Source organism: Sebastes umbrosus, chromosome 21 (genome assembly GCF_015220745.1).
Source record: "Sebastes umbrosus isolate fSebUmb1 chromosome 21, fSebUmb1.pri, whole genome shotgun sequence".
In the NCBI taxonomy this organism is placed as follows: Eukaryota; Metazoa; Chordata; class Actinopteri; order Perciformes; family Sebastidae; genus Sebastes; species Sebastes umbrosus.
The window spans coordinates 8,362,206-8,389,994 of NC_051289.1; the positions used below are offsets into that span (position 1 = coordinate 8,362,206).

Genomic DNA, 27,789 nt, shown 5'->3' on the forward strand with positions numbered 1-27,789 from the left:
TAGTGATGAAAATTCATTCATTTTTCATTTCAAAATGTATTTCGAACATGTAGAATACAAAGATTTATCATTTGTAGTTTTTATACTGAAAAAAAAAATCGTAGTTTGATAATAAAGTCAGAAGTTTACGAGAAAAAAGTCGTAGTATAATGAAAATAAAGTCATAATATTATAAAGTAGTAATTTTACGTGTTATTTTCTTTTTTTCTCGTTAAGTTTTGAGTTTATTCTCGTAATATTACGACTTTTTTCTCGTAAAGTTATGACTTTATTCTCGTATTATTACGACTTTTTTTCTCGTAAAGTCATGACTTTATTCTCATAACATTACGACTTTTTTCTCGCAATATTATGATTTTTTTCTCGTAAAGCTATGACTTTATTCTCGTAATATTACGACTTTTTTCTCGTAAAGTTATGACTTTATTCTCGTAATATTACGACTTTTTTCTCGTAATATTATGACTTTATTCTCATAATATTACGACTTTTTTCTCGTAAAGTTATGACTTTATTCTCGTAATATTACGACTTTATTTCTAGTAAAGTTATGATTTTATTCTCGTAATATTATGACTTTATTCTGTAACTCTCAGATGTTTTTCCCTCAATGTGGCCCTAATACTCAGTCGTACATTTGCTCTTTCGTCCTCACTGCATTAGACTTATATACTATATACTAGACTATAACCTGTGTTACCTTCATCACATTGATCAAATGTTTTGCGGCTCCAGACAGATTATTTTTTATTTTTTTTGCCTAAAATGTCTCTTTTGGTAGTAAAGGTTGCTGACCTCTGAACTAGGCGCTAATGTTGCAGTGAAACGAACAATTGACTTTCACATCTTGGCTAATATATAAACTCTTTGGACGCTCACAACGTCAAGTGCGAGTTTTGGTAAAACAACATGCCCATATTTGGTGACCGTTACCCCTGCTGCAATTTGATTGGTTGCTTGCCAAGCACTGATGTCGTCACTTGGGTAACCAGCTAGCTGTCAGGAGTTAACGGCGGTGAACGATGAGGATTATCTTCTACAGCACACATTTAAAAGTCTGTCTTTTGAAGAAACAACTTGAGATTAAACACCTCGGTGCTCACCAGCTGCGGGATATTGTCATAAACTAATTTTCGGGTAAATAATAATCGCATTTAACGTCGAGTTAAAGTCCAGGATTAAAACAAACTGGCTAACTGCTAACGTTAGCTTGTCAGTGAAGAGGTGCTTCCGGTGTCGTGGTGCGGCATGGTCACACATCCGCAACATTTGCATTGAGTGGACTTCAACTTTGGTGAACTTTTACTGACGAAGTCACCTCATCCAATAGCAAAAAAGTGTGTGTGGTTGACCCCACTTAGCACCGGCCACATTCAGCATGAATGTCTCTTCATTCATTTGTATTAGTGCATGTGTGACCTTGCCCAAACACCTCTTCCTATCATACAAGGAGCAGCAAACTCTGGATGTTCACGATAATACTGAGGAGGTAATGGCATTTTTTGGGGGCGACATTGTGATTTCTCCTTCTGCAAATGAGTAAGTGTCCAAGTTATTTATTCATACCTAATGTCATTTTCTTACGTTTTAATTTTTTTCTCAGCTAGAATGATTAATTTGTGATTTGTGCACTTTGATATTTTGTATAGGCTTACAACTATATAGGCTGTAATAAAGAATGATATTGATTAACTGTCAGAATAACTGAGTTATTTTATAATCTAGTAGTTAAGATCAGAGGCACATATGTTGATGGATTATCACAAACGACCAGTATATATCAAAGTTTAGTCAGGATACTGTTTTGAAACTATTTTTTTTAATGGTAGCACATTATTTCATCTGTTATCTTCCTGGGTCAAAATTGATCTGAACTGGTGGTTTATAAGGCATGAAGTATAAATGATCACCTAATTCTGTGTTACACCTTTTTAGCCAACTTCATTCCAACTCATTACCACATTTTACACTTCTTTTTTTGGAATTTATGGTCAATAGACCTCATTTACATAAAATTCTACCACTTTATTTTTGAGATATTATGAGTTATTTTTGATCATCACAGACTAGTATACATTAGCCAGGATATCCACAGGTCAGAATTGACTGATGCAATTAAAGTAGACCTACTTTATTAATAAAAAATCTTTGTTTACACTCTGGCTCAGCGAAGTGTCAGCTCAATAATGCAAATGACCACGCTACTTTGAAAAGGAATGCAATGAATAGGGTATTCGTTTTGTTTCCATATCATCGTTGTGATCTTTTGGACTCATTTGGACTAATCGTTTGACAACAGTATGCTGCATATGCTGTTTTGAAACAAACGGAGGACCGAGCGTTGAAAAGTTTAAAATATTGGAAAAGCGTATTGGATATTCTTTATGGCTTTGGAAGTTGTGCTTGGACTTGGATACAATTACCAGACTACGGTTTCTGACTGAGGAAAGGGTGAGTATATAATGCATTTTTGAAAATGTATGTTTTGAATCAGTGTTTTTCAACCACTGATATGTTTCTAGTATTTGTTACATCATTTTGCAGCTGACATTTTACAGTTATCACATTTTGCCACTAGATGGCGATGTATGAATACAAGAAAAGCCACAAGGGCCTTAGTGACTTATGTTTGCTGGTTCAGATAGATTACAGTATATGGTATAACTAATGCACAGCTACATGCATTTTAGATGCTCAAAATAGTTTGGGTCATCTATTATGTGTAGCTGATTGATAAAACAGGATTTTATCTATAAAAGCACAGATATGATGTGTCGTTTTCAAGGCTAAATCATGCCACTGAGATGTCTGTAGTACATACAGTACATATCCTTCAGGGTGCAGAGTTAGACAAGCCTTTGTTTATTACCCTGTATATAAAGAGAGTAAAGGGCTGGTCACATCACCGTCACACCGAGGTACACAATACCTAGTGCAGTGTAAGCAGTTGGGAGAGCAGAGAGCCAGGGCTGTGGTGTGTGGAAAATGCTAGTGGAGGCAGACAATGCACTGGTCCGAGGCCTGACCAGCCCTCGGAGGGACAGGGGTCGCCTCACTGCGACAACAGCCCCCGTCTCCCTCCCTTCTTTTTCTTTTTATGAGCTCCACAGCATGGGCTCGGGGAGGACGCTGAAGTTCGCCCTGTGCGAGGTGCTGCAGTTTGCGGGCCTGTGCGTGCCGCTCTTCATCGTCATGCAGAGGTTCGCCGTCATCGTAGCATTGGTCAAAACGTCGACGCAGCCCCCCGGAGACGGCAGCACGGCCTACTGGTTGATCGTGGCCTCCTCCATTGCCTACGTCACCTCCACCGCCCTGCTGGTCTGGGTACCCATGAAGTATATGGTCTTCGTGAAGAAGAAATTTCTCATTGGGAGGAAGAAGTGGTGAGTTACTCCTGCTTTTGTCCCGCTGTCAGGGGCTCCAGAGGTTCGTAGCTGTGTAGGAGTAGCAGCTGGGACCGCAGCGCAGCACTGACTGAGACCAGACCAGCTGGTTTGTCTGTGGCTAGTGAATACCATGAGCTAGCAAGTCCTGCAACTACCTTTGTGTTCCTTCCTTACTTCTTTCCCTTCCTTTGTCTTTGTACCAGGAGGCCTGTGGCCCTCGTATATGTGATCCTGTCCACATTACCCTGCTTTGCCTTTCTCATCGCCAGCTCTGAGGTACAACATGTTGTGGAGTGTTTGTTTCATTTGTTTTATTACATCAGTTTATCTGTACTCTGATCATGAACTTTGACGCTTAAGGCCCAGACACACCAACCCGATATCAAAGAACTAGCGGCGACAAAGGTCACCAGTTGCGTCGCCTCACGTCGCCTTTGTCTTGGCCACAAAGTTACACTCAAACACACCGCAAAGACTACAGCCGACGGCCAACTACCACGTACATTCTGCGACTGTCTGAGATGAAAAAACTCTCCCTACCAGCAGGTCGTGGTAGTCTGCATTCGTCATTCAAAAAGGGAAACCGGAAGACCGAGGACGGCGAATATAAAAGCGAAAAGAGCCTTCTGTGTTTTTCCTCTTGACTTTACTCGTTGGCTTGCTTTCCTCACTTCCTTTTTTCTTCTTGTGAACTGATTCTTTTAAGCTGAACTGCCAATCAGAGTTATTTTTCTCAGCGATGGGCGCCAGCGCTGATTCAACATGCTGAATCGGCTGAAAAAGCTAAAAAAAACTCAGACACTGGCAGACTAGAGCCGACGGGAAGGGACACACCGGAAAAAACTAGTCCGACCGATGCTCACCAACGGCCCCAAATTGTCCAACGGCCGACCATCGGCTTGGCGTGTCAGGGCCTATATGTTGCCATATTTGTAACAAGAGTCTGAAATTGTAGATCCTTTGTAGTTATTTTGGATGATTGTGTTTATTATCCAAAGAAGCTTGTTGTAAACTTAGAAAAATACTCGCCACAGCTTTACATTTGGGACCAAAATTTAGTGGAATCACAGTGTGAGGCATCTGCGAGTGGAATAAAGGTGATGATTTGTGAGGAACCATTTGGTTCTCAGGGGACGAATATGGATAAGGAGCTACTGATAAGCAGCTTGGTTCCTCTTCCTGTCCAAGCTGCCCTTGTCAAATCATCTGTCCATGAGGCACATTTTCACTTCCTCGCTGGCTGCAGCCCAGCTCCTATTTGCTGTTTTACGTGGCCCTTTCTAGAGCCCAAGCTGACCTTTTGGCCCATGCTTATCTGGTGTCTTTTACATAAGTGCAATAAATTCTGCTAAGATGACCAGCTTGTCTGCTTTGTTCTGTGTCCTGTCAGTATGAAGTCCTGACTCAGGCAAATACCAGCGCTGCAAGTGATTTAACCCACAAACCCAGCGCTAGAGGAGTCAGACATGTAAACGCTTGGTGCAAAGGTGCTTTATTGTTGAGATGTGTTCTATATTGATTGTAAGTGAGTAATTAATTCGATTAAATGTTCTAGTATGTTCCAGCTAATGATTTTCTGGCTGTTTGCCCAGGTTCAGATAAATAACAACATGAAACATGATACGTTCACGGAGCTCCCTGTATCACTAGTCCTCTTCTCTCTCATCTGTATTGACGTTGTGGAGAGGATACGCTACTGCAGACTGACCGGCCAGGGTGAGCGCTGCTCTCTCAACACATTACACAAATCCCTCACCGAGTGCTTTAGATCCTGAACTTTCCCCTGCCTACTTCTATAGTGACACCTGTCTGGCTTTACTTTAGCTAACAGTTCTTTATTTGATTCATCCAGAACAATTTGAACATTTTATTCTTTGGCTCTGTGCCCGCAGTTGAAAAGTATTGGTGCAACAGAGGAAGCGAGCAGGGCATTGGTTAGCCACTTCTTGTAACACAGTGCTGAACGGGCAAAAACTTGACCAATGTTTTTCTAAAGGGAGGCATTGACATGTTCATGTGGTATTCATTGGAAAAACACAATCCTTTTGAGAATTTTTAATGCTGGACGTCATGAAGTTTTGGCTTCAACTACACAGCAGAGTAATGGTTGCATTTTTATTTCTAATATCTGGTGTCGCCATGTTGTGTCTCTATTATACTGATTTCTCAAAATGTCTTTTTGCACAACTTTGGCCAAAATAGGGCTGCATAATATGACGATATATATCGTCAAAATGATATAAAAATGTCTATCTTATATATTTTTATATATTGTTTCTATCGCGACATATACGCTAGGCCAGTATTTATTTAATTTTTCTCTAGAATTTCACTTAAAACTGTTATGTTAGTTTTGCACTTAAGTTTTTAAAATGAGAAAATACTCATTACTTTTCATTTGTATACAAAAATAGGCTTTACCGTGTGGTTATTTCATATAGACTATTTATTTATTGAATTACCAGAAAACATGCTATATCATGATATATATCGTTAGGTCAATTCATATCTTGATAACAATATATATCATGATATATATATTCCGATATACAGGTGCAGCTCAAAAAATTTGAATATTGCGAAAAAGTTCAATATTCTTCGTCTGTTATTTAAGAAAGTGAAAATTGAATATATTCTAAACTCATTGCACACAAACTAAAATGTTTCAAGCATGTTTTCATTTTAATTTCCATAATTACAGCCTACAGCTCAAAAAAGAAAGAAAAAGGTATCTCAAAATATTAGAATATTTCACAAGATCAATCAAAAAAAGGATTTACAATACAGAAATGTCCAACTTCTGAAAAGTATGTGCATTTATTCACTCAATACTTGATATCGAGTGAATAAATGCACAAATAACTGCATCATTGCGACGTGGCATGGAGGCGACCATCCTGTGGCACTGCTGAGGTGTTATTGAAGCCCAGGTTGCTTTGATAGCGGTCTTCAGCTTATCTGTATTGTTGGATGAAGTTTTTCTCATCTTCCTCTTGACAATACCCCGTAGATTCTCGATGGGGTTCAGGTCAGGCGAGTTGGCTGGCCAATCAAGCACAGTAATATCATGGTCAATAAACCAGTTAGCAGTAGTTTTGGCACTGTGGACAGGTGCTAAGTCCTGCTGGAATAGGAAATCGGCATCTCCATAAAGCTCGTCAGCAGACGGAAGCATGAAGTTCTCTAAAATTTCCTGGTAAACGGCTACGTTGACTTTGGACTTGATAAAATACAGTGGACCAACACCAGCAGATGACATGGCACCCCAAATCATCACCGACTGTGGAAAGTTCACACTGGACTTCAAGAAACTTGGATTCTGTACATCTCCACTCTGCCTCCAGACTCTGGGACCTTGATTTCCAAATGAAATGCAAAATTTACTTTCATCTGAAAAGAGGACTTTGGACCACTGAGCAATGGTCCAGTTCTTCTTCTCCTTAGCCCAGGTAAGATGCTTCTGACGTTTTTCTGGTTCAGGAGTGGCTTGATACTAGGAATGCGACAGTTGTAGCCCGTTTCCTGTAGACGTCTGTGAGTAGTGGCTCTTGATGCTCTGACTCCAGCATCAGTTCACTCCTTGTGAAGCTCTCCCAACTTCTTGAATCGGCTTTGCTTGACAATCTTCTCGAGGCTGCGGTCCTCCCTGTAGCTTGTGCACCTTTTCCTACCACACTTTTCCCTTCCAGTCAACTTTCCGTGAACATGCTTCGATACAGCACTCTGCGAATAGCCAGCCATTTCAGCGATGACCTTCTGTGGCTGACCCTCCTTGTGGAGGGTGTCAATGATCGTCTTCTGGACAACTGTCCAGTCAGCAGCCTTCCCCATGATTGTGGTTGCGTGTACTGAAGTAGACCGAGAGATACACGGTATTTGTTCTGTATGAATAGTAATTTACTCAAACTCGAAATTAGATATTCTAATATTATGAGATACCTTTTTCTTTCTTTTTTGAGCTGTAGGCTGTAAATATCGAAATTAAAATGAAAAAAAATGCTTGAAACTTTTAGTTTGCATGTAATGAGTCTAGAATATATTAAATTTTCACTTTCTTAAATAACTGACGAAGAATATTTAACTTTTTCACGATATTCTAATTTTTTGAGCTGCACCTGTACATAACGATATACATCATGATATATATCGTATGAACACCACATGAAGATAAGCAGCATAAGCAAATGTAGTTCTTATATTTGCTTTACTCTGTATAATCTTGACTTTTCTCTCCCCAGCTAATGACATGGAGAGAGATGCTGACATCCCCTCCACTGTCCTCACACATGTGGAACAGGTAACACCAGTAACACCTATCAGTCCAGCTGTGCCGGGGCCAGCTGTGCCTGGGCAAGCTGGACCAACTCCCATGCAACCAGGAGGAAGCCAGCATAATGACAGGAACCAGAACCAGAACGGACCAGGGGCTCGACCAGAGACCAACGGGACAGTCCCGGGGATACCGGGTAATCCTGGGAGACCGTTTAGCATCTCTGGGTTGAGCTCACGATCAGCGAGCAACACAGCGTACCACTTATCTCCGTACGCCTACACGGGTCCACTGAGGTTCCTGTGTGCCAGTGACGCACGAGCTGACGTGTTTGTGGACAGCTTTATATTCTGGATGGACACAGTGGAGATGGTGCGGGTGGCAGGACATCCCCTTGTCTATTACTCAGGCTGGGTGTTCCCCATCTACATCTTCAGCTACCTGTCGTGCCTGCGTGTGGTGGTCATGCCCCACAGCCCCCTGCTTTCCTCGCTAGGAGTGGCCGTGCAAGACTTCCCCTTCTTCTTTGTGCGTGTCGGCCTCATTGCCTTCTTCGGCTTCGTCACACCGATCCTCTATCTGATGAAGAACCTGCTGGTCTGCCTGGCCTTCGTCTATTTCAACTTCATGACCAGGCTGAGGGTCTTCAACACAGAGAGGATGTTCTTTTGAGACCAGCACGTCAAGCAAAGACATTAAAACATACAGTAGGAGCAACAGAGTGGTGCAGGAATGAGTCCTAAAACCCAGAAATGAGTTAGCATTTTAGCACTTCTGGTTCCCTCGTCTGGACATCAATGTTTTTTTTGAATGTTTTTTTTAGTTAGATGCCTGAAATAAGGTCTGTGGTTAACTCAAGCTGAAGAGATTTTAACGTTTTGTTCTACGACATAAAATACATGCCTCCGAAGCTTCGGTGAGAAATATTTAAATGTATTCGAAGCTTCGAGGCGTGGCGCAGCGCAGCAGGCTGATATGTTCTTCTGTCTGTCCGTCTCCATCTCCCTAACTAATAATAATTCATGTTGAATATCAATAATGAATGATGTTGTGGGATTATTCCTTATTTCATGGGCTATTTTAGGATTTATACATTATTATTGGATACTTGTACAGTATATAAAAAAAACAAAGCATTCAAATATTGATATGGAGGTTGATTACCATGGCAATGGTCGTAGCTCCGAAGCATTCGGGTCAGCTTAGATCGTGGTGTAGTTTGTTTATAGCCCAACGTTAGCTTTTTATTTCTGGCGATTGCATTTACGCTTCAAATATGATAAAGTGGTGTTCATTTGTGAAGATTATCTTACAGAACAAAACTTGTCAGTATCATAAACATTTGTTTGCCACACAGAGTTTATTTTCTGCAATAATCCAAAACCCAATGGAAAAATCCCATTGGCTTTTTGTCGAGGGAACCACGGCGATGCTAACTTCCGGGTTGGCATACAAAAATACGTCATCCCTGCAGCGCTCTATAGGTTGGTACAATCAGGATGCTAGGATTCAGGAGGTGGTTGTTCCAGTTCTTAGGAAGAACTTTAGGCACAATTTAAGTAATAGTATGAATTTGCGACATTTTGTTAAAATGCATGATGGTACTTTTCACAGGCCAAAAGGGAGCTCTTAGGCAATGTTTTCCCATAAAGGACATTATGTGTCAAATGACTGTTGTTATGTATTATTTACCTTTCATGTTCAAACATTTTTTTTACCCCTCAAAACCCCTCACCCTCACCAAGCATGGCACTTTGGGAATGTACCTGTCATATATGTTATTTGAGAGTTTATAGCAGATTTTTTTTCGACCATCATAAAGTGCAGTGATCATGTAAAAGCTTAAATCCATGTTGTTTATATTAGGTTTTTCTTTGCCAAGTTATATTCACAAAAGAAAAACAAAGTGTGAGTTTGTATCATTGATACATATATATTTTTTGGTAAGATTAATAAAGAAAATCATTCAAATATACATTTCAAGTTTCAGTAGTGTGATTTATCATGTATGCAGAATGTTTTTGACCTTCATTCAAACGTTTTATACTGAAATTTATCGCATTTCTTTCCAATCACTGTCCAAGAGACCAGGTTTACTGTCATTATTCTGCAAAACATTCTCATCACGTCTTTACTTTAGCTAACAGTTCTTTATTTGATACATCCAGAACGATTTGAACTTCTTATTCTTTGGCTCTCAGCCCACAGTTGAAAAGTATTGGTACAAGAGAGGAAATGAGAAGGGCATCGGTTAGCCATTTCTTGTAACACAGTGCTGAATGGGCAAAACTAAAGAGAGGAATTGACGTGTATCGCCGTTCATGTGGTATTCATTGGAAAAACCCATCCTTTTGAGAATTTTGAATGTCAGCTGTGTCATGAAGTTTTGGCTCCAACTACACTGCAGATTAATGGTTGCATTTTTATTTATAATATCTGGTGGCGCAATGTTGTGTTTCTATTATACTGATTTCTCAAAATGTCTTTTTGCTTAACTTTTGTCAAAATAGTCTGGGCGATATGACGATACATATTGTCAAAATGATATAAAAATGGCTATTGTATATGTTTTTCTATATTGTTTCTATCAATATACGCTAGGCCAGTATTTATTTCTTTTTTTCTCTTTAATTTCACTTAAAACTGCTATGTACATTTCACACTCAAGTTCTTAAAATGAGGAAATACTCAGTACTTTTCATTTCTAAACAAAAATAGGCTTTTCCATGTGGTTATTTCATATAGACTATTTATTTATTGAATTACCAGAAAACATGCTATATCATGATATATATCGTAATCAATATAGGTCAATTCATATCTCGATAACGATATATATCATGATATATATTCCAGTATACATAAAAATATACCGTATATCATGATATGAATTGAATGAATGATATGAATTGACCTACTGTATATCGTGATGGAAGATTTTGGCCGTATCGCCCAACCCTAGGCCAAAACAGTATTCAAAATAAAATCATGCTGAACATTATGATTCTTGTCATGTTTGGTTCATTTTCAAAAAAACAACCGTATGAACACCACATGAAGATAAGCAGCATAAGCAAATGTAGTTCTTATATTTGCTCTACTCCCCTCCACTGTCCTCACACATGTGGAACAGGTGACACCAGTAACACCTATCAGTCCAGCTGTGCCCGGGCAAGCTGGACCGACTCCCATGCCACTGAGAGGAAGCCAACTCAATGACAGGAACCAGAACGGAGCAGGGGCTCGACCAGAGACCAACGGGACAGTCCCGGGGATACCGGGTGATCCTGGGAGACCGTTTAGCATCTCTGGGTTGAGCTCACGATCAGCGAGCACCACAGCGTACCGCATATCTCCGTACGCCTTTGTGCCAGCGAACCACGAGCGGACGTGTTTGTGCACAGCTTGTAGTGTTAGATTCTCCTACATCGTTGTGTTTAACTCATTGTCCATTTAAAGGACAGGTATTTCACAGATACTTGTCTGCATCCCATTTGTCTGCACCATTGGGCATCCCTGCAGACAGTATTAGGCCACAGTGGTCAGATCTCCACTCACTTCCCCCTATAGGAAGCAGGATTTCCTCCTGTCCTCTCTTTCTACTGACTTGTATCATCACTGCACTCCTCACCCGAAGCCCCCGCGGACCTCCTGGGGGCTACTATCCCACGAAAACTCTCACATCAGCAAAGTGCTTCAAACCTCATTTAATCCTTATTCACTCTGGCTCAGTTATTGTGAAACTGGCACATTCCTGATCAGATGTGAATCTTCTGAAACTTCTTCAAAGCCCGTCTTGCTGAATGACATCTGCTCTCGGGCACAGATTTAGCACAGACTGAAGGGCTATTTATAATAGATCAAAAAACTCAGATAAAGGCAATATATTGAACTTTAGAAAAGCCTGCTTGCATAAATTAATTCCCAAAATCCATCATCCGCTTATACTTTTTCCTTTGATTTATTAAAAATAGATTTATTGTCCTATCCTGACACTGAGTTATCTTGAAGCTATCATGGGTGACGTTCTGTTTCTTGTTGAATAGTGAGATGAGATTGCTCGCTTCCGACTTCCTTCCTCTCCTCTTCCAAAAAAAAAATTCTGTGGAAATACGTGGAAATTGCTGTCGCTTGACCAAGCTTAGCTACCCATGTGACAGGATACCCATCACTGTGATTAAGAGGGGAAAACCATGTCTCTGTGTCATTGTTGCTCCATGTCACACACCTTAGCACACACCAGATCCCTTCTCTCATGACTGGAAAACTCTCCTACAACCTCACCCACCACTAAGGATAATGTTACCCTGTTCAAATGTTGCGCTGGTCCTCTGTCTCCTGCAAGTCCTCTGCATCACTGCAGACATAGGTATGTACTCCTGACACAATTTCTGTCTATTCAATGTGGCTGTGAGTTTGAGTAATCGGATTGTAAATTCATTTTCTGAAGCTGTTCTGTTCTGCTCCAGACAGTGGCTCCTTCCTGATCTTCAACGAGGACCACAACAAGTGCATAAGGGTGGAGAGTGCCACCTCCATGACGGTGGCCCCCTGCAATCCTCATGCCAAAGAGCAGCAGTTTCGCTGGGCCTCCGAATCGCGCATCCTCAGCCTGTCCCTCAAGCTCTGTCTGGGGGCCACAGAGATTAAAGACTGGGTGAAGGTCCTCCTCTTTGAATGCGATGAGAGTAGTGACCTCCAGCATTGGCAGTGCAAGAATGAAACCCTCTTTGGCCTAAAAGACCAGGACCTGCACTTAAACTGGGGCAACTTCCATGAGAGGAACATAATGATCTACAAAGGCTCAGGGTCATGGAGTCGTTGGAGGATATTTGGCACCCGGGGCGACCTTTGTTCAAAGGGGTATCAAGGTAGGAATTGTGGGGACACAATTGATTCTAATAAAGACAAAGCCTCAATAGTGTTTACTGTAGAGTCTAATCTTAAGAAAGACTGGAAGGGTGTTTCAGAAAGTCCTGCAAAAGTGTTTGTTGTGCAGAATCTTCCCATGCTGGAAATTGTTGTCAGACATTTAATTTTTCAAGTTAGGACAAAAATAAATGTTTGACAAGCAATACTATATTCATCAAATTGTGATTTCTACTATGTAGACACAGTAATCCATGGCTGTAGATTAGATGTCATTTAAAATGTAAAGAATCTGTTAAAGTGATGGACGTGCTATTTGACAACTTTTTTGACCTTTTTAAGTTAATAATTGATCTTGATGTGATCAAGATTCTGTTTGTCTTGTAATTTATTCTGCACCAAAAAAAAACATAATCAGATCAGACCGCAGTTTACTAAAAGAGCAAGTTGTGGTCCTGATGCCATTCTTGTAGTCAAGACCACCTAAACTGAGACCAAATCACCAAGACCAGAGTGTATTGAGACAGAGACAAGACCAAGACTTTGAGGGGTGGAGACCGAGTCTAGACCAAGACCAGACCAGTGCGAGCGACTCCCACACTGCAAGACAAAAAAAATCCAGAGAGACAGAGACACGACCGAGTAAACATGCGGTTGATTCCTAGACAAGACCGAGACCTTCAAAAAGACCGATCTTGAGTACTGCAACACTGCCTGATGCTTATTTTGCATAGTTGTGGAAAACCCTATACACTTTATTCTTCTAAGTTTGGACATAGTTATTGACCAGGAGATACGTTAAAATGAAGTAAAGGCATCAGCAGAAGTACAGCATTAAAGTGAGTGTTTAAGGCCGACTACCCATTTAATAAGGATTCAAGCACATTATTATATCCAGAATTATCCAGAATGCCACAATCGGCAATGTGTCGCAAATATCAAGCATGTTTGTTACAAGGGGACTCCACAGGACTTATCGGAGCAGCAATGAGATCCTGCAAAACCTATTGGTAAAACTAATTTATGTTACTGATTAGAAATACATCGTAAATGGTATACTAGCCATTAGCATATCAGCATAAAGCCCAAAATATGTGGATTAATAAAATTAAATGAGGCAGTGAACCAATGTGCAAATTCCACATGTGCAAGATTATTACAGGACTAAAACAGAAAGGAGTGTGGTTGAGACAGAAACTATAAAGCTGATAGTTCTCTGTTAGACAGAGGTGAGGTGTTGTGGCAACAGTTTGAGGAAGGCCCTTTTATTAACGTCATCACCACCCTTGTGCGTAAAGTAAGGTCCATAAAGAAATTGAGCTCTAAATTTATTGTGGAAGAACTTGACTGGCCTGCACAGAGCCCTGAACTCAATCCCATCCAACACATCTGGAGCTGTGAGCTGGGGCTTCTCGCCCAACATCAATGGACGACCTCGCTAATGCTCCTGTGGCTGAACGGGAGCAAATCCCTGCAGCCAGGATCCAAAGTCTCTGGTGGAGAACATTCCCAAAACATGCTTGTTATAGCAGCATACAAATGGTCTACAATCATGTTTCAGTGTAATGATCCAGTGTCCACATACTTTTGGTCATGTATATCTAGTAGGTTGCTGATTCATTCTGCTAAACTGATTTCTTTAACTTCATGATGTGTGTCTCTTCAGAGATTTTCACAATAGGGGGCAATGCCTTTGGAGGCCCCTGTCAGTTCCCATTTAAGTTTGCGGAGAAGTGGTATGCTGAATGCACAAAGGAAGGTCGCTCAGATGGACAGCTGTGGTGTGCAACAGAGAGAGATTACGATAAAGTGAAGAAGTGGGGCTTTTGTCCCACCGAAGGTAAGAAACATCCATAATAACCAACATTCCTGAAGAATTCTTTCAACGAAACAATGCAGAATTGTCTTGTTTGTCTGTAATTTCTGTATCATTGAGGAGGTCAGTGCTGACAGGTCTGGTTTCTGATCCCCTCCTCTCCCTCAGCACAACAACACTACCACTTCCTCTCATGAGTTGTCAACACAGCACTGTCCTTATTTTCCTCTTCTCACAGGCCCGTCTTTCCCCTGCCGCTGCTCTAAAACTGGGGCAGGAAAGGGCCAGAAAAAGATAGCGAGCTCACTTTTATTATTGTTTTTTTATGAAACACAGCACAGACAGGGGCGTATAGTTTTGAGACAATTATTATCCCTTAAAATCCATTCAGGTCAACATGTATTACACTACTTTTACTTCAGGAAGTAAATCCGTTTCCCTCAGTTTGATCATTTGTGTCTGTACCATAATGCAGCATCCTCAGGTTGGGACACTGACCCGGTCACGGGGGTTCAGTATCAGAGGAACGTACAGTCAGTGTTGACCTGGCATCAGGCCAGGAAGAGCTGCCAGCAGCAGGGAGCCGACCTCCTCAGCATTGTCGAGCTACATGAGCAGTCATACATTTCAGGTACAACCTTGTATCCGTTACCCATACTACAATGTTATATCATTGAGCTTTTGTAAAACAATTGCATTATAATGTGTGGATTTATGCAGGGTTGACGAGTATTTTGGGAACATCTCTTTGGATCGGACTGAACAGCTTGGATTTTGAGAGCGGATGGCAGTGGAGCAACGGGAACCCGTTCAGATATTTAAACTGGGCTCCAGGTTAGTGAAGATGTAATATACTATGACAGGAGCAGGACTTATTAAAGGGGACATATCACAAAAAACTCACTTTCTCAGTGCTAGTTCACATACATTTGGGTATCTGGAGTGCCTACCAGCCCTCAAACTGTGAAATAAGACGACCCAGTCAGTTTTTTGTGGGTTGTCTAGATCAGAAAACATGTGATTCAACAAGCCATTCAGATCTGGCTCCCCTTCCTATGTCACATGCAGGCTCATTAGATTATATCGCCTACAGCTTGAGATCTACCTTTGCAAAGTTGCACCATATTTTTGTCGCAAGCCAATCAGAGCAGACTGGGCTTTTTCAGGAGGGGGTCTTAAAGAGACATGTGCTAAAACGAAGCGTTTCAGACAGAGGGTGAATAAAGGTATAGTCAGACAGACCGCATGAGAAAAATATTGTTTTTTGAACATTAAAGGCCTTTGCACACATTGTCGCACATTTAAAAATAAGTAAGACCTCAACTTTCGTCCACCATCAAAGTTTTCAGTACAGCTTTGATTTTTCTGAGTTTTTTCACATCCGTTAAAAGGCAAAGGATTTGACCGCTCAGAGCCACCATCCATGCAAACTTCATGATCCAAAATGGCATCTGATAAACTTTCACTTCATCTCCCAACACAAAGCACTTTACGATAAAGAAATAAAAGAATACAGAGACGCAGAATACAGAGACGCAGAATATAAAGACGATTGTGGCCGGTGATTGCAGAACAGCTTGGAATCGGGGATGGTCAAAAAAAAAAGGATGTTCAAAAGATTAGACCGTAGTGATTGTGCTCTAGGGAGCTAAACGATAGCTTCTTGTTAATGTCATTCATTCATTAACCCCCTTTAAAGACTTTTAAGAATGTAAACATGTTCTAGTAGAAACCGAAAATACAAGTATGAACCTGGAAATGAGCATGATATGTCCCCTTTAATGTCACTAGCTGCATGATAACAGTAAGCTTCTTAAATGATTACATATGTGCAGTTTTTGTTACAAATGCTTCTCATGAATTATTAATGAAATTTTACATTAAAAACAAATAATGCATGGATTGATGTTTCCAACAGGTCATCCCTCGTCAGAGCCCGGGCTCACCTGTGCAACCCTAAATGCCGCAAAAGTCTCGAAATGGGAGAGCAGCGCCTGCACCAAGAAACTTGGTTACATTTGTCGCAAAGGCAACTCTACCAGTCTGCCTGCACCACCAAGTAAAATAATATAACTCCAAATGATCTGGCTTATTATTAGAGTGAGTCTTCATAGTACAAACCGAATACGTTTTCTCACCTCTTTTGGTCTCTACCTACAGGCAATGACCAGCCCAGCTTCTGCCCGAGTCACTGGGTTCCATACGCCGGTAACTGTTACTCTCTGCAGAGGAGTAAAAAGATGTGGAAGGACGCTTTGGCTGCGTGTCGCAAAGAGGGAGGAGATCTGGCCAGCATACACAATATAGAAGAGCAGAGCTTCGTCATATCTCAGTCTGGATACTGTAAGTGTGCTATAAGTATTTTCTTTCCAGTGATTTTAGTTTTTTACAACAATCATCTACAGTATGCTGTAGGGATGTCACAATACCAGAAATGTAGTAGTCAATCCCAATACCGGTGAAATTATATGATTCTTGATACCAATTTGATACCACAGTAGAAAACGAATAATCGTATTTCCCAAAATGTCAAACTATAAATCTAAAGAACAAAAAAAATTAAAGCCAGAAGAAAATTGTGAGAAACCACCACATTAACATCCACACATGCATTTAAAACCCTCAGTGCCGACCGATGTGCTCTGGATTGGCTTGAATGATCGGAGGAACCAGATGCTGTTTGAATGGTCTGATCACTCCCACGTTACCTTCACCCAGTGGCAGAGTGATGAGCCATCTCACGCCACCAACCTCCAGGAAGACTGCGTCCTCATCAGAGGAAAGGTACCAAATGCAAAAGGTGATGAATACAATGATAATACGAGTGGTGCTGCTCTTACCTGCTGAATGTGGTCCGTACAGGACGGGAAGTGGGCTGACCACATGTGTGAGAAGACGCTTGGATATATCTGTAGGAAGACGGCCTCCACTAAACCACCCGAAGGCGCCCAAGAGGACACCAACCCGGGCTGCAAGCTTGTGAGTGATGTAATTTCCTTTAAATAATGAGTGTAATTAATACAACAATTAGTCTCACTGTGTTTTTTATCATCTCAAGGGTTCATTTAGGTTTGGTTCTTATTGTTACAACATTGGATCTGAGACAAAAACCTTAGAGGATGCAAAGCGGGCATGCTCAGCGGCTGGCGGTCACGTGGTGGATGTGACTGATAGGTATATTTTCTTATTTATGTCATGTTTATGTAAAATTTCCCCCATATTGTAGTCATAAAAATGATCTAACATACCTGTTTTTTAAAGAGGACCTATTATGCTCCTGTGCTATTTCCTTTTCCTTTAGTGTGTTATATCGTTTTTGTTCATGTAAAAGGTCTGCAAACTTATTAAGTCCAAAGCCCAGGCCAAAGGGAGTTACTCTCCCCCACAGAATCACTGCTCCTGAACTGCCTGAAACACCTCGCTTGAAGTCCCGCCTTTTCTTCTGTAACGTGGTGATGTCACCAAGTAACACATTTGCATAATACCTGCCTAGCGACTAGTTTGGCACGCCCTCAAACAAAGCTAGTTAGAGCGGAGCTGGAGCGGATAAAGCATTTTTTGAACATTAATTTATGTAAATATATAGAAGCCAAAGTATGCACCTGAAAATGAGCATGATAGGTCCTCTTTAAAGTATTTCAATCACTTTGATTAGTCTTAAAACAAGAGTTGAATGCTGTAATAAGTTTAATTTTTTGAAAGTATTTTAAATCTAAGAATGGTTTGTCTGTGTTCAGGCTTTATTTTGAGATGATTTCATTGCTCACCATTCGGCTTTTATATGTTTTCATACAGATATGAGAATGCCTTCTTGACCAGTTTGGTGGGTTTGAGACCAGAGAAGTATTTCTGGACAGGTCTTTCCAACACAAACGACATAAGCACTTTCAGGTGGACCACCAGAAGAAAAGTCACATTCACTCATTTCAACATGGGCATGCCAGGTACGGCACACTTCTCTTTAGCTGTTAATCTGTGCTTCCCAACAATGTCATACTGTCTGATGCAGCAGGTTGATGTGTACTGTTTGACATTGACATTTGTATTGGATGAGAAGAGTCTTGAGGCACCATGTTTGGTTAATTTAATGCTATGCTAAAGGCATGGCTCTATTGAGAGTCGGTCGGTCCACCATTTTTGGTCAGACTGAAACAACTATTGGATGGATTGCCATGAAATTTAGTACAGACATTCGTGTTCCCCTTAGGAAGAATTGTAATAACTTTGGTGATTCCCTTAACTTTTCATCTAGCGTCATCATGAAGTGAAAACTGAGAAGACTCCATATGAATTTGAATTTTTGTGAAAGCTCAGAGTTTACAAGTTGTAACGTGTTTGCTTGCGTTGTCAGAAATGGCGGAGGAAATTGGAAATTTTTCGGCACATAATAAGTTAATATATTGTAATTTTAGTCGTATATTGTCTTTCTTCGTAATTTTATTATATGTCTGAGGAAAATGTTGATATTCCCAACATCTTTTTTCTCTGTCATTATGCCTTTGCATTTCCTTCATTACGTTACCTGCTTGCTAGCTTACTAAATTGTTAGCCTCTGTGGCTTCTAGACGCCGACAGTAACGTTAATATCGCCGTTGCTTGGCAGCGCTGTTCTCACGACTTAACCACTTGAACGCCAAGCATACTGTGCACACGACTTTACCGTGTCGTAACCATGAGCTCACAAGTTCCATTTGAAGGCAGCAGTTTGTGTTTAGTGCTAAGCTAAGCTAGGTTAGCATGCTATTACTCTAAACTAAGATGGTGAACATATTGAACATTATACCAGTGTTTAGCTCAAAGCAGCTCTGTGCTTACATACAACCTCACAGGACACAAGCTGTAGACTCTTAGTCATTTATTGCTATATATCTTTTCTTCATCCACATTCATTGTTTACTCCATAACACCTTCCTTAATCGTTATAATTGATTGCAATCTTTACATCTTTGAGCTCAGTTCATCGATATTTTTCCCATTTCTTCTGCCACGTTTAATAAAAGACAGACACCAAGGATGCGTTGCCATGACAACTGGGGTTTTTGCTGGATTATGGGATGTTGTCAGCTGCAGCAACAAGGAGAAGTATATCTGTAAGAAGCCAGCAGAGGGTGTACACGTGACCACAGTCCCGCCCACCACTCCGACCCTGAGCTGTGAGTCAGGGTGGACCCCCGTTGCCAACAGGAACGTCTGCTACAAAGTAGGAGGACAAACTGAACTAAACTGTGAAATTGGAGCGATTTTAAGTATGTCAAAACACATTTTTCTTTTTCATTAAAAAGCTTTACAAAAAAACAAGGAATCTTAAGAAGAATTGGTCGGAAGCGCGGGACCACTGCAGGTGCATTGGTGGGGACCTGATGAGCATACACAGTACGCAGGACCTGAGCAACACTCCGTATGTAGCCGCTTGTATATATCAGAATTTAAATTATATTATGCTACTCAACCACTGAAGTAATCAGTGCTGGTGTTTTCTGCTGCCATGAAGGTTTCATTCCTCTAGCCCAGCCTGGATTGGCCTAAGGCTTGGTACCAATGGAGCTTTTGGATGGACTGATGGGTCACCTGTATGTAGCTCTTCATTGTCGTCACAAAAAGCTTTTCTCACTGTTATTCTCAACCCTGGCCTAATTATGTGTATTTTTCCCAAAACGGTGGCCTAGTTCGCATTTGAGAATTGGGGCTATGGGGAACCGAACAACCACAATGACAACGAACACTGTGTAGAAGCTCACATTTACTACGGACGGCACTGGAATGATCGGCACTGCGAGGACTACAATGACTGGCTCTGTGAGATACGCAAAGGTAACACCAACCCGTCTCATCACGGAGCTGAAGTTTAAATAGAGCCATTTGTTAACAAAGTTATGTGATGTTAAAGTAGTGCTTTGCCCTGCTGTTAAGACTTCCTTCATGGATCTTTCAGGTGTGATTCCCAAACCTGAACCTACCGTAGTTGAACCAGGTAAGTTTCAGCAGTGGCCTCCTCCCGAAACAGCTCCAGCTTAATTTCCTTGATTTACTGAGCTAACTTTCTATTTCACCAATTCTCTTTTAGTCATGCTAGCGGCTCTATCGATGGCAAGGTCAGTCTGTCGGTCCACCACTTTGGTCCAGACTGAAATATCTCAACTATGAGACAAATTACCATGAAATGTTGTACAAACACGGTTCCTGGAGGATAAAGCCTAGTGGCGTTGGTGATCTCCTGACATTTTTGGCATTTAGTGAAATATCTAAAAATTAGGGCTGTCAAAGTTAACGCGATAATAACGGACCTTGTGATTTGTAGGTTGTAGCGGGCTCAGCTTTAAAGCTAGAGTGAAGACACTGGCATCATATGAAACTATAAAACCTACGGAATCCATTGGTACCAACCATGTCATACTAGCTTGTCGTGAAATAAACTTGAACAAACTTTTTGGCGAGGAAAAACTGTTATGGCCTTTTTCAAAGGGGTCCGTTGACCTCAGGATATGTGAATGAAAATGGGTTCTATGGGTACCCACGAGTCTCCCCTTTACAGACATGCCCACTTTATGATAATCACATGCAGTTTGGGGCAAGTCATAGTCAAGTCAGCACACTGACACACTGACAGCTGTTGTTGCCTGTTGGGCTGCAGTTTGCCATATTATGATTTGAGCATATTTATTATGCTAAATGCAGTACCTGTTAGGGTTTCTGGACAATATTTGTTATTGTTTTGTGTTGTTAATTGATTTCCAATATTACAAATATGCATATATTTGCATAAAGCAGCATATTTCACCACTTGAATGCTTGACAAATCTCTATTAAAGGTACATTTTGAACAGATAAAAAATGTGTGATTAATTTGCGATTAATCGTGAATAACTATGGACAATAACGCGATTAATGGTGATTAAATATTTTAATCGTTTGACAGCCCTAATAAAAATGTATGTATATATACATATATACACAGTATATATATGTATATATATATATAATAATACTTTATGACTAAATACTTGCTATTCCCATTAGCCTCAGCTGTACTTTGTGTTTAGTGCTAATCAGCAAATGTTGTTGAACATAGTAAACATTATATCAGCACATATATCAGCATATTAGCTTTAGCATTTAGTTCAAAACACCGCTGTGCCTCACAGAGCTGCTAGCATGGCTGTAGACTCCTTGTTTTCCATCATTACCATCCTTAATGCTGTATCTGTTGGACATCTGATGAGAATTTTTTCTCCCTCTACAGTATACAACACCACAGAAGATGGCTGGCTTATATACAATGACACACAGTATTTCATCAACCTTCGAAGTCTAGACATGGAAGCTGCTAGAGCCTTCTGCAAAAAGAACTTTGGTGAACTTGCGATCATCACAGGAGACAGCCAGAGGAAGTTCCTCTGGAAAAAGGCAAGAAATGCTCAAAACTTTTTTTTCTCAAAACGACAAATGTTTGAACATTGAACATGTATTTTTTCACAAAACTGATCTGATGTGTCAAAAGTACTGAAAGCCTTCTGTGTAAAAACTGATTTAACCTTAATGTCTCTTTTACCATTATGTTCCAACAGATACTGAAAGGCTCAGACTCACAGTACTACATTGGCATGACGGTGGATTTAGATAAATCATTCAGGTAGATCCAAATGTTGTTTAGGCACATTACTACTGTAGGTATACTGGCTACTTTCCATTAGCCATCCATCAAAGTCTAGTCTGAATATGATGCTAAACATAAATATAGATAATAAACTGAGTTTTTTTCTTATTAGTGACGTCTAATGTTGTTTCCATTTCCAGCTGGGTGGATGGCACCCCCGTGTCGTACACTGCATGGGAGAAGAATGAGCCCAACTTTGCTAATAATGATGAAAACTGTGTGACTATATACAGGAGCATGGGTGAGTCTAACACTCCATAAATCTTAGCTTACCCGAACTAATAATTAATTTATTTTTAATATTTAATCATTGTTCTCTGTAAACTCTGCACATACAGGGTACTGGAATGATATTAACTGTGGTTATGAGCTACCTTCTATTTGCCAAAGAAGCAGTACTTTTATCAATGCAACCATCGCCCCAACCACCGTTTCTAAGGGAGGATGTGCACCGGAGTGGCTCGCTTTTCAAGGAAAGGTAATGATATATAACTGCAGATAACAAAACAGATATCAATGCTGAAACTCAGCTTACTATTCTTTGATCAAGACAAAGATTTCCTTTTTCGGCGGCGCTTAACTAGCAGAAGTAGAGTTGGACACGCTCTAAATGCACTTGCGCCATGCACTTTAGACCGTGCGCTATAGATCGTTTAAATAGTGCCCTTGATTTTGGTGCTCAAATGTCAACGTTTTTCACTGTGACCTCACGTCCGTCCCATTCTCGTGAACGCGATATCTCAGGAACGCCTGAAGGGAATTTCATTACATTTGGCACAAACGTCCACTTGGACTCAAGGATGAACTGATTGAATTTGGTGGTCAAAGGTCACTGTGACCTCACAAAACAGGTTTTTGTCCATAACTCAAGAATTCATATGATAATTACGACAATTTCAAACAAATGTCTAACAGGATAAAGTGATGACGTTTTGGATGTAAACTGCAACTTGACTGGTTGGCGGAGGCATGAAACAGCGCGGCGGTAGTTCTAGTTTCACACTGTCCCTTTGCTTGTTATTCTAACGCACAGTGCAAATTCATCTTGTTTACACAGTGCTACAAAATAGCTGTGGGGGATGACAGTAAGAAGTGGCAGGATGCCAGGACGTACTGCCAAAACCAGGGAGGAAATCTGGTTTCTATCCTCAACGCCAGAGAGCAAGGTGAGCGTTTTCTTGGTGTTTGTCTGTGAAGGTTACACATCATCGTGGAGTGATGTAAATAAACCACAATTTTATGGAGTTTAACAATAATTGTGTCTTCATTTCTAGCATTCCTGACATCGCAGATGCTGAGATACAATGGCGACTTATGGATCGGCATGAATGATGTCAACTGGGAGATGCACTTTGCGTGGACAGATGGCAAAGGCATTTCATACACCAACTGGGCAAAAGGGCATCCAGGATCAGTGCCTGAAGGACGTTATTCATTTCTGGACGAGGTTATTTCAACTTCAACTCCTGTATTTAAAGCTTTATCTGTCCAACTTTCGATCTCAACAATGTGACGGTCATATTCTTATAGATTCTTGTGAAAAAGACACCTGAAATCTCAACAGCCTGTCACCCCTACCAAAGCACCTTGTATATCCTAACCTCAAAATTTAAAATGCCTAACTAATGTCATTTTTCTGCCTGATAGACGTTTGACTGTGTGATCATGGTGGGCGGCATCTCCAAACTAACAGGATTATGGAAGGTGGAAGACTGTCACTCAAAACAGGGCTTCATCTGTAAAAGAAACGTTGGTGAGTAAAATGTTAGCGCTCACTGTGGGGGACTACATCAATTTGAAATTTTGTGTTTTTTGTCATGATGTTTCTTGTTTACAAAGATTCTCAGATTGTAGTCCCAGCCACGACTGTGTTACCAAAGGCTTTCTACAAACTTGGCAATGACTCGTACAAACTGGTGGCCCAGAAGATGAGATGGGACGAGGCGAGGAGGCAGTGCCAAGCAGACGACGCAGATCTGGCCAGTATCCGGAACCCTGTCACCCACGCGTACATCACCTTGCAGATTTCCAAGCACAATGAGCCTGTGTGGATCGGCCTTAACAGCAATGTGGTAATACCACTAACTAACAAACAGGATTTCAAATTGAGACCTTTTAGCTCTGTTTCTACTTTCACTAATGCAATTTTTTTTACACAGACTGGTGGGCGGTACAAGTGGGTCGATAACTGGCTGCTGTTTTATACCAAATGGGGCACAAATGAGCCTAAAGACAACTATGGCTGTGTGTATATGGATGTGGACAGAACATGGAAGACTGCACCATGTACCAATACCTACTATTCCCTTTGCAAGAGGTCACCAGGTCAGACAATCCCTCTGATAGTTCTTCTGCACTATATATATATATGTGTACTTATTTATTCTGCTTTTAATTTTTTCCTTAAGAAAAATGACAATTGAAAAATTGTAAATTGAAAAACAAAGTATGCAAAAACAAGGGAGGAGAAAAAATGGTAGTAATAATAATAATAATAATAATAATAATCATAATAACAATAAAAAAATAGAAAAATATAAATAAATACGAATTGTAAAATAAAATAATAATAAATTAAAATAAGAGAGGAGAAAAAATGGTGATAATAATAAAATAATAATAGAATAAAAATAATAACAGTCATCATAATAACAATAACAAAATATAAAAATATAAATTAATAAGAGTTATAAATTAAATAAATAAAATACAATTACAATATATTCATATTTTAATTTAATTTAATGTTAATACAAGTTATTATTATTATTATTATTATTATTATTAATAATAATAATAATAATAATAATAATTTGCAAATAAATAGAAATTAATAAAATAATTTCACACACCAGGTTCACAACTCCTTTACTATACATGCATACTCTACATAACCAAACACTACGCACGGTTAGCAATGTAATCTCTTGTCTCCTTTTCAGACATAGCACCCACTGATCCCCCACAACTCCCAGGCAACTGTCCAGAACCAAAGAAACGAAAAACCTGGATTCCTTTCAGAGGCCACTGTTATTCCTTCCTCAGCTCAGTGTCTCACGCCTGGGCTCACGCCTCAGTTGAATGCCTGAAAATGGGTACGTTATGAAAGATTTTCACCAATGAATTACAACTTGTATGTGTGTAGAATCTTGACAGTGTGCTTTTGTTCATCAGGTGCGTCTCTGGCGAGTATCGAGGACCCTCAGGAGAGTCTGTTCATACAACAGAACCTGGAGCTTCTGCAGGACGGCGCCGCGTCCTTCTGGATCGGCCTCTACAAGAATCATGCAGGTGAGTCTTACAATTCCTTTTTTCCAAAATATAAAGAAGTTGAGACCCGTCCCACTTACATATTACACAGTACGCTACACTAGACAAATAAAAAGTAAATAAACCGATAAAAGTTACATTAATATAGACAAAACATGACTGATAGTAAATTAATACATTTAGTTCATTTTCATTCATGTTTGACACATTAGAACAAATGTCATTTTTGGCTAGCATCTTGCTTTGAGTTGGGAAATACTGTAGTGTACTGGAAAATACAATACCTACTGTATAATCGGTAGAAATGTACTGTTTAGAAGCACTATTGTCGTATATTTACTGCTTATCCCATTTGTGCCAAAAGACTATATTTAGTATGATAAGGAAAAATGCCACAATATTTGTTCTGATTTGTCAAAAGTCTTGAAAATTGGTACGGCCATACTTTGGGCATGTATCTAACAGTACTAAAAAAATCACATTTTTATTAATAGTCAAAGTCAGGATTTGTGAAAAATGAGGAAACACTGTGTTCATTAAAAGTTTTCCATATGAATTTGTTTTTTTTTAACAACATATGTGTGCAGATCTTTGATATTTAACTTGTTATGAGTTCATAGATGCCAAATACTTGATTGTGCTTTGTGCTCCTCGTAGTTTTTGAGATACAGCCATTTTCTTATCATACTATATATAGTATTTGGGCACATGGGACTATTGTTTTTTACTAAAATATATCGAGTCTATTGCAACAACAGTAGTCCCATCATGTGCCCAAAGACTATAGTATGATAAGAAAAACTCAGCCGTGGTTAGACCGATTTTGTGCTTCGACAAGCCCAGAGAACGCTTCCACCAAAGGAAATTCAAAATGTAATTTGCGGGCACAAATGGGTTATTATAATGCCTGTATTCATTAAATGTGTCTGATCTAGAGATGCACTACTGCTGCCTCAGCATAATGGGACAATATAATTGCGAAGTGTGAAGCTGTCTTGTGCATAATCAGCGAAGGACAGAACTCTGTGTACCGAGCATATCAGAATATGTACCAGAGACGTAGTAAAACTCAACTGCGTATTATCTGATAGTCACCCACATCAAGTGGCCTTGATGATATGTATATAAATAAGTGCCTGTGACTGAGAGACGTTGCTCTTGCAGTCTGAAGCTCTGTTCAAGACTGTTGCAAGTGTGACGAATAAATCTCAGAAAGACACTCTTTGTTTGTGAGCCTTTATTACATAAGTTTCCACCACAGTAGCAACCAGGGAAACGTGTTACAATTCTTTTCTATTGTACAGTGGACTGAATTTTGTTGGAAAATCAAATTACAATACAAGATAAGCAAGATAAGTTTACTGACTAAAGTGACAAGCTTCCTTGTTCCAGATGAGTGGCTGTGGATCGACAACAATGTTGTGGACTACGCCAACTGGAAAACAGGGATGCCAATGTCCGAATTATGTGTGGCCGTCCACTCTGGCAGTGGACAGTGGAGTACAAGCCACTGCGGCAAATACAGGTCTTACATCTGCAAAACAGCCAAAGGTCAGTTTAATCTGCCGTTATGTACAGTACAGTAGTTTTAATTTGACCCATCAGCCACTTACATCGAGTATTTATTCTCTTTTTTTCAGTTATTACACCTACAGAAAAGCCACAACCTATTGGTAAGATATTTGAACTAAGATATATTGAATATAATGTTTCAAAATGTAGTAATGTCACTGTTAATACTTGTGTATGTTTTGCCTCCACAGTCCGGGTCGATAAAGAACCTTCTCACGGGTCCGCTGGCATCACTACTGCTGTAGTGCTAGTTGTGATCGCCGTAGTCGGACTCGGTGCCTTCCTCTTCCGGAAACGGATACCCAGCCCCGTCTCTGTCTTGGGAGAAAACACCTTTGACAACAAATTGTACTTCAGCAATCCGATCCGAGCCCTCGTAGACACCAAAGGTCTGGTGGCCAACATAGAGCAGAATGAACAAGCATAGATGAGGTCAGTGGTAATCAGCACGATGACAATGATGTGATTATGGTTTCATACTTTATTTTGGATCACTTTACCGGTAACTGAATCTCAACCAAATTACCATTTAAAGAGGACCGGATCGAAGATAATGATTCATTCATACAATCACTGGCACTGCACTAAGTGAATTAGGGACAAGATAATATAAGTGAACAATCAATGACAAATTTTACATGATTATGTGATTTGTGAAATGTGTACAGTTTATTTTTTACTTTTACCAATCAAGATAATCAATAACATTTGTAGACCAGTTAAAAATCAAGAAAGGTGAAGATGTTTTATTAATGCAATTATCAAGATTTTTCTCAACTGGGTTGCTTGTTTTTTATTCTCCATGGGCTGCTCATCAGCCTATTTCTGGCTTAAGACGTTGTAAATAGATGCTCAATAAAAGAAAATGAAATAAACAAAACTGAATTGTCCTCTTTTCATGCACTTTTATCTTCAGACCAAAAACAGGCCGACATTGCTCAACCATGATTTG

General features: G+C 40.1%; 2 protein-coding genes across 3 annotated transcripts; both read left to right on the forward strand.

The window, feature by feature from the left end:
* Window positions 1-978: 978 nt before the first annotated feature.
* On the forward strand, window positions 979-8,477 carry LOC119480922 (transmembrane protein 236-like). 2 transcript variants are annotated; one of them, XM_037757569.1, is made up of 6 exons: window positions 979-1,294; window positions 1,408-1,539; window positions 2,398-3,383; window positions 3,590-3,662; window positions 4,979-5,102; window positions 7,625-8,477. In XM_037757569.1, the coding sequence occupies exons 3-6, from the start codon at window positions 2,986-2,988 to the stop codon at window positions 8,326-8,328; spliced, it is 1,299 nt and encodes a 432-aa protein (XP_037613497.1). In that variant the 5' UTR covers window positions 979-1,294; window positions 1,408-1,539; window positions 2,398-2,985; the 3' UTR covers window positions 8,329-8,477. The 2 variants fall into 2 exon arrangements, with proteins under 2 accessions (XP_037613497.1, XP_037613498.1); XM_037757570.1 differs by having other exon boundaries at window positions 1,451-1,539.
* Window positions 8,478-11,848: 3,371 nt separating this feature from the next.
* On the forward strand, window positions 11,849-27,709 carry mrc1a (mannose receptor, C type 1a). The gene is made up of 30 exons (XM_037757545.1): window positions 11,849-12,025; window positions 12,126-12,527; window positions 14,192-14,365; window positions 14,817-14,972; window positions 15,062-15,175; window positions 16,260-16,400; window positions 16,502-16,684; window positions 16,968-17,125; window positions 17,204-17,320; window positions 17,400-17,515; window positions 18,137-18,285; window positions 19,342-19,541; window positions 19,624-19,739; window positions 19,833-19,911; window positions 20,008-20,152; window positions 20,274-20,312; window positions 21,582-21,745; window positions 21,907-21,971; window positions 22,136-22,236; window positions 22,334-22,473; window positions 23,053-23,161; window positions 23,270-23,442; window positions 23,643-23,748; window positions 23,835-24,067; window positions 24,155-24,320; window positions 24,938-25,090; window positions 25,170-25,286; window positions 26,658-26,816; window positions 26,906-26,938; window positions 27,029-27,709. The coding sequence occupies exons 1-30, from the start codon at window positions 11,956-11,958 to the stop codon at window positions 27,262-27,264; spliced, it is 4,314 nt and encodes a 1,437-aa protein (XP_037613473.1). The 5' UTR covers window positions 11,849-11,955; the 3' UTR covers window positions 27,265-27,709.
* Window positions 27,710-27,789: the final 80 nt, after the last annotated feature.

Bases quoted from the DNA above. Each gene is read 5' to 3' on its own strand.
- LOC119480922 (XM_037757569.1), top strand. From the start codon at position 2,986: ATGCTAGTGGAGGCAGACAATGCACTGGTCCGAGGCCTGACCAGCCCT. The intron at 3,384-3,589 runs GTGAGTTACTCC...TCTTTGTACCAG, and splicing joins CTCATTGGGAGGAAGAAGTG to GAGGCCTGTGGCCCTCGTAT. The intron at 5,103-7,624 runs GTGAGCGCTGCT...TTCTCTCCCCAG, and splicing joins CTGCAGACTGACCGGCCAGG to CTAATGACATGGAGAGAGAT.
- mrc1a (XM_037757545.1), top strand. From the start codon at position 11,956: ATGTTACCCTGTTCAAATGTTGCGCTGGTCCTCTGTCTCCTGCAAGTC. The intron at 23,162-23,269 runs GTGAGCGTTTTC...CTTCATTTCTAG, and splicing joins CCTCAACGCCAGAGAGCAAG to CATTCCTGACATCGCAGATG. The intron at 26,939-27,028 runs GTAAGATATTTG...TTGCCTCCACAG, and splicing joins AGAAAAGCCACAACCTATTG to TCCGGGTCGATAAAGAACCT.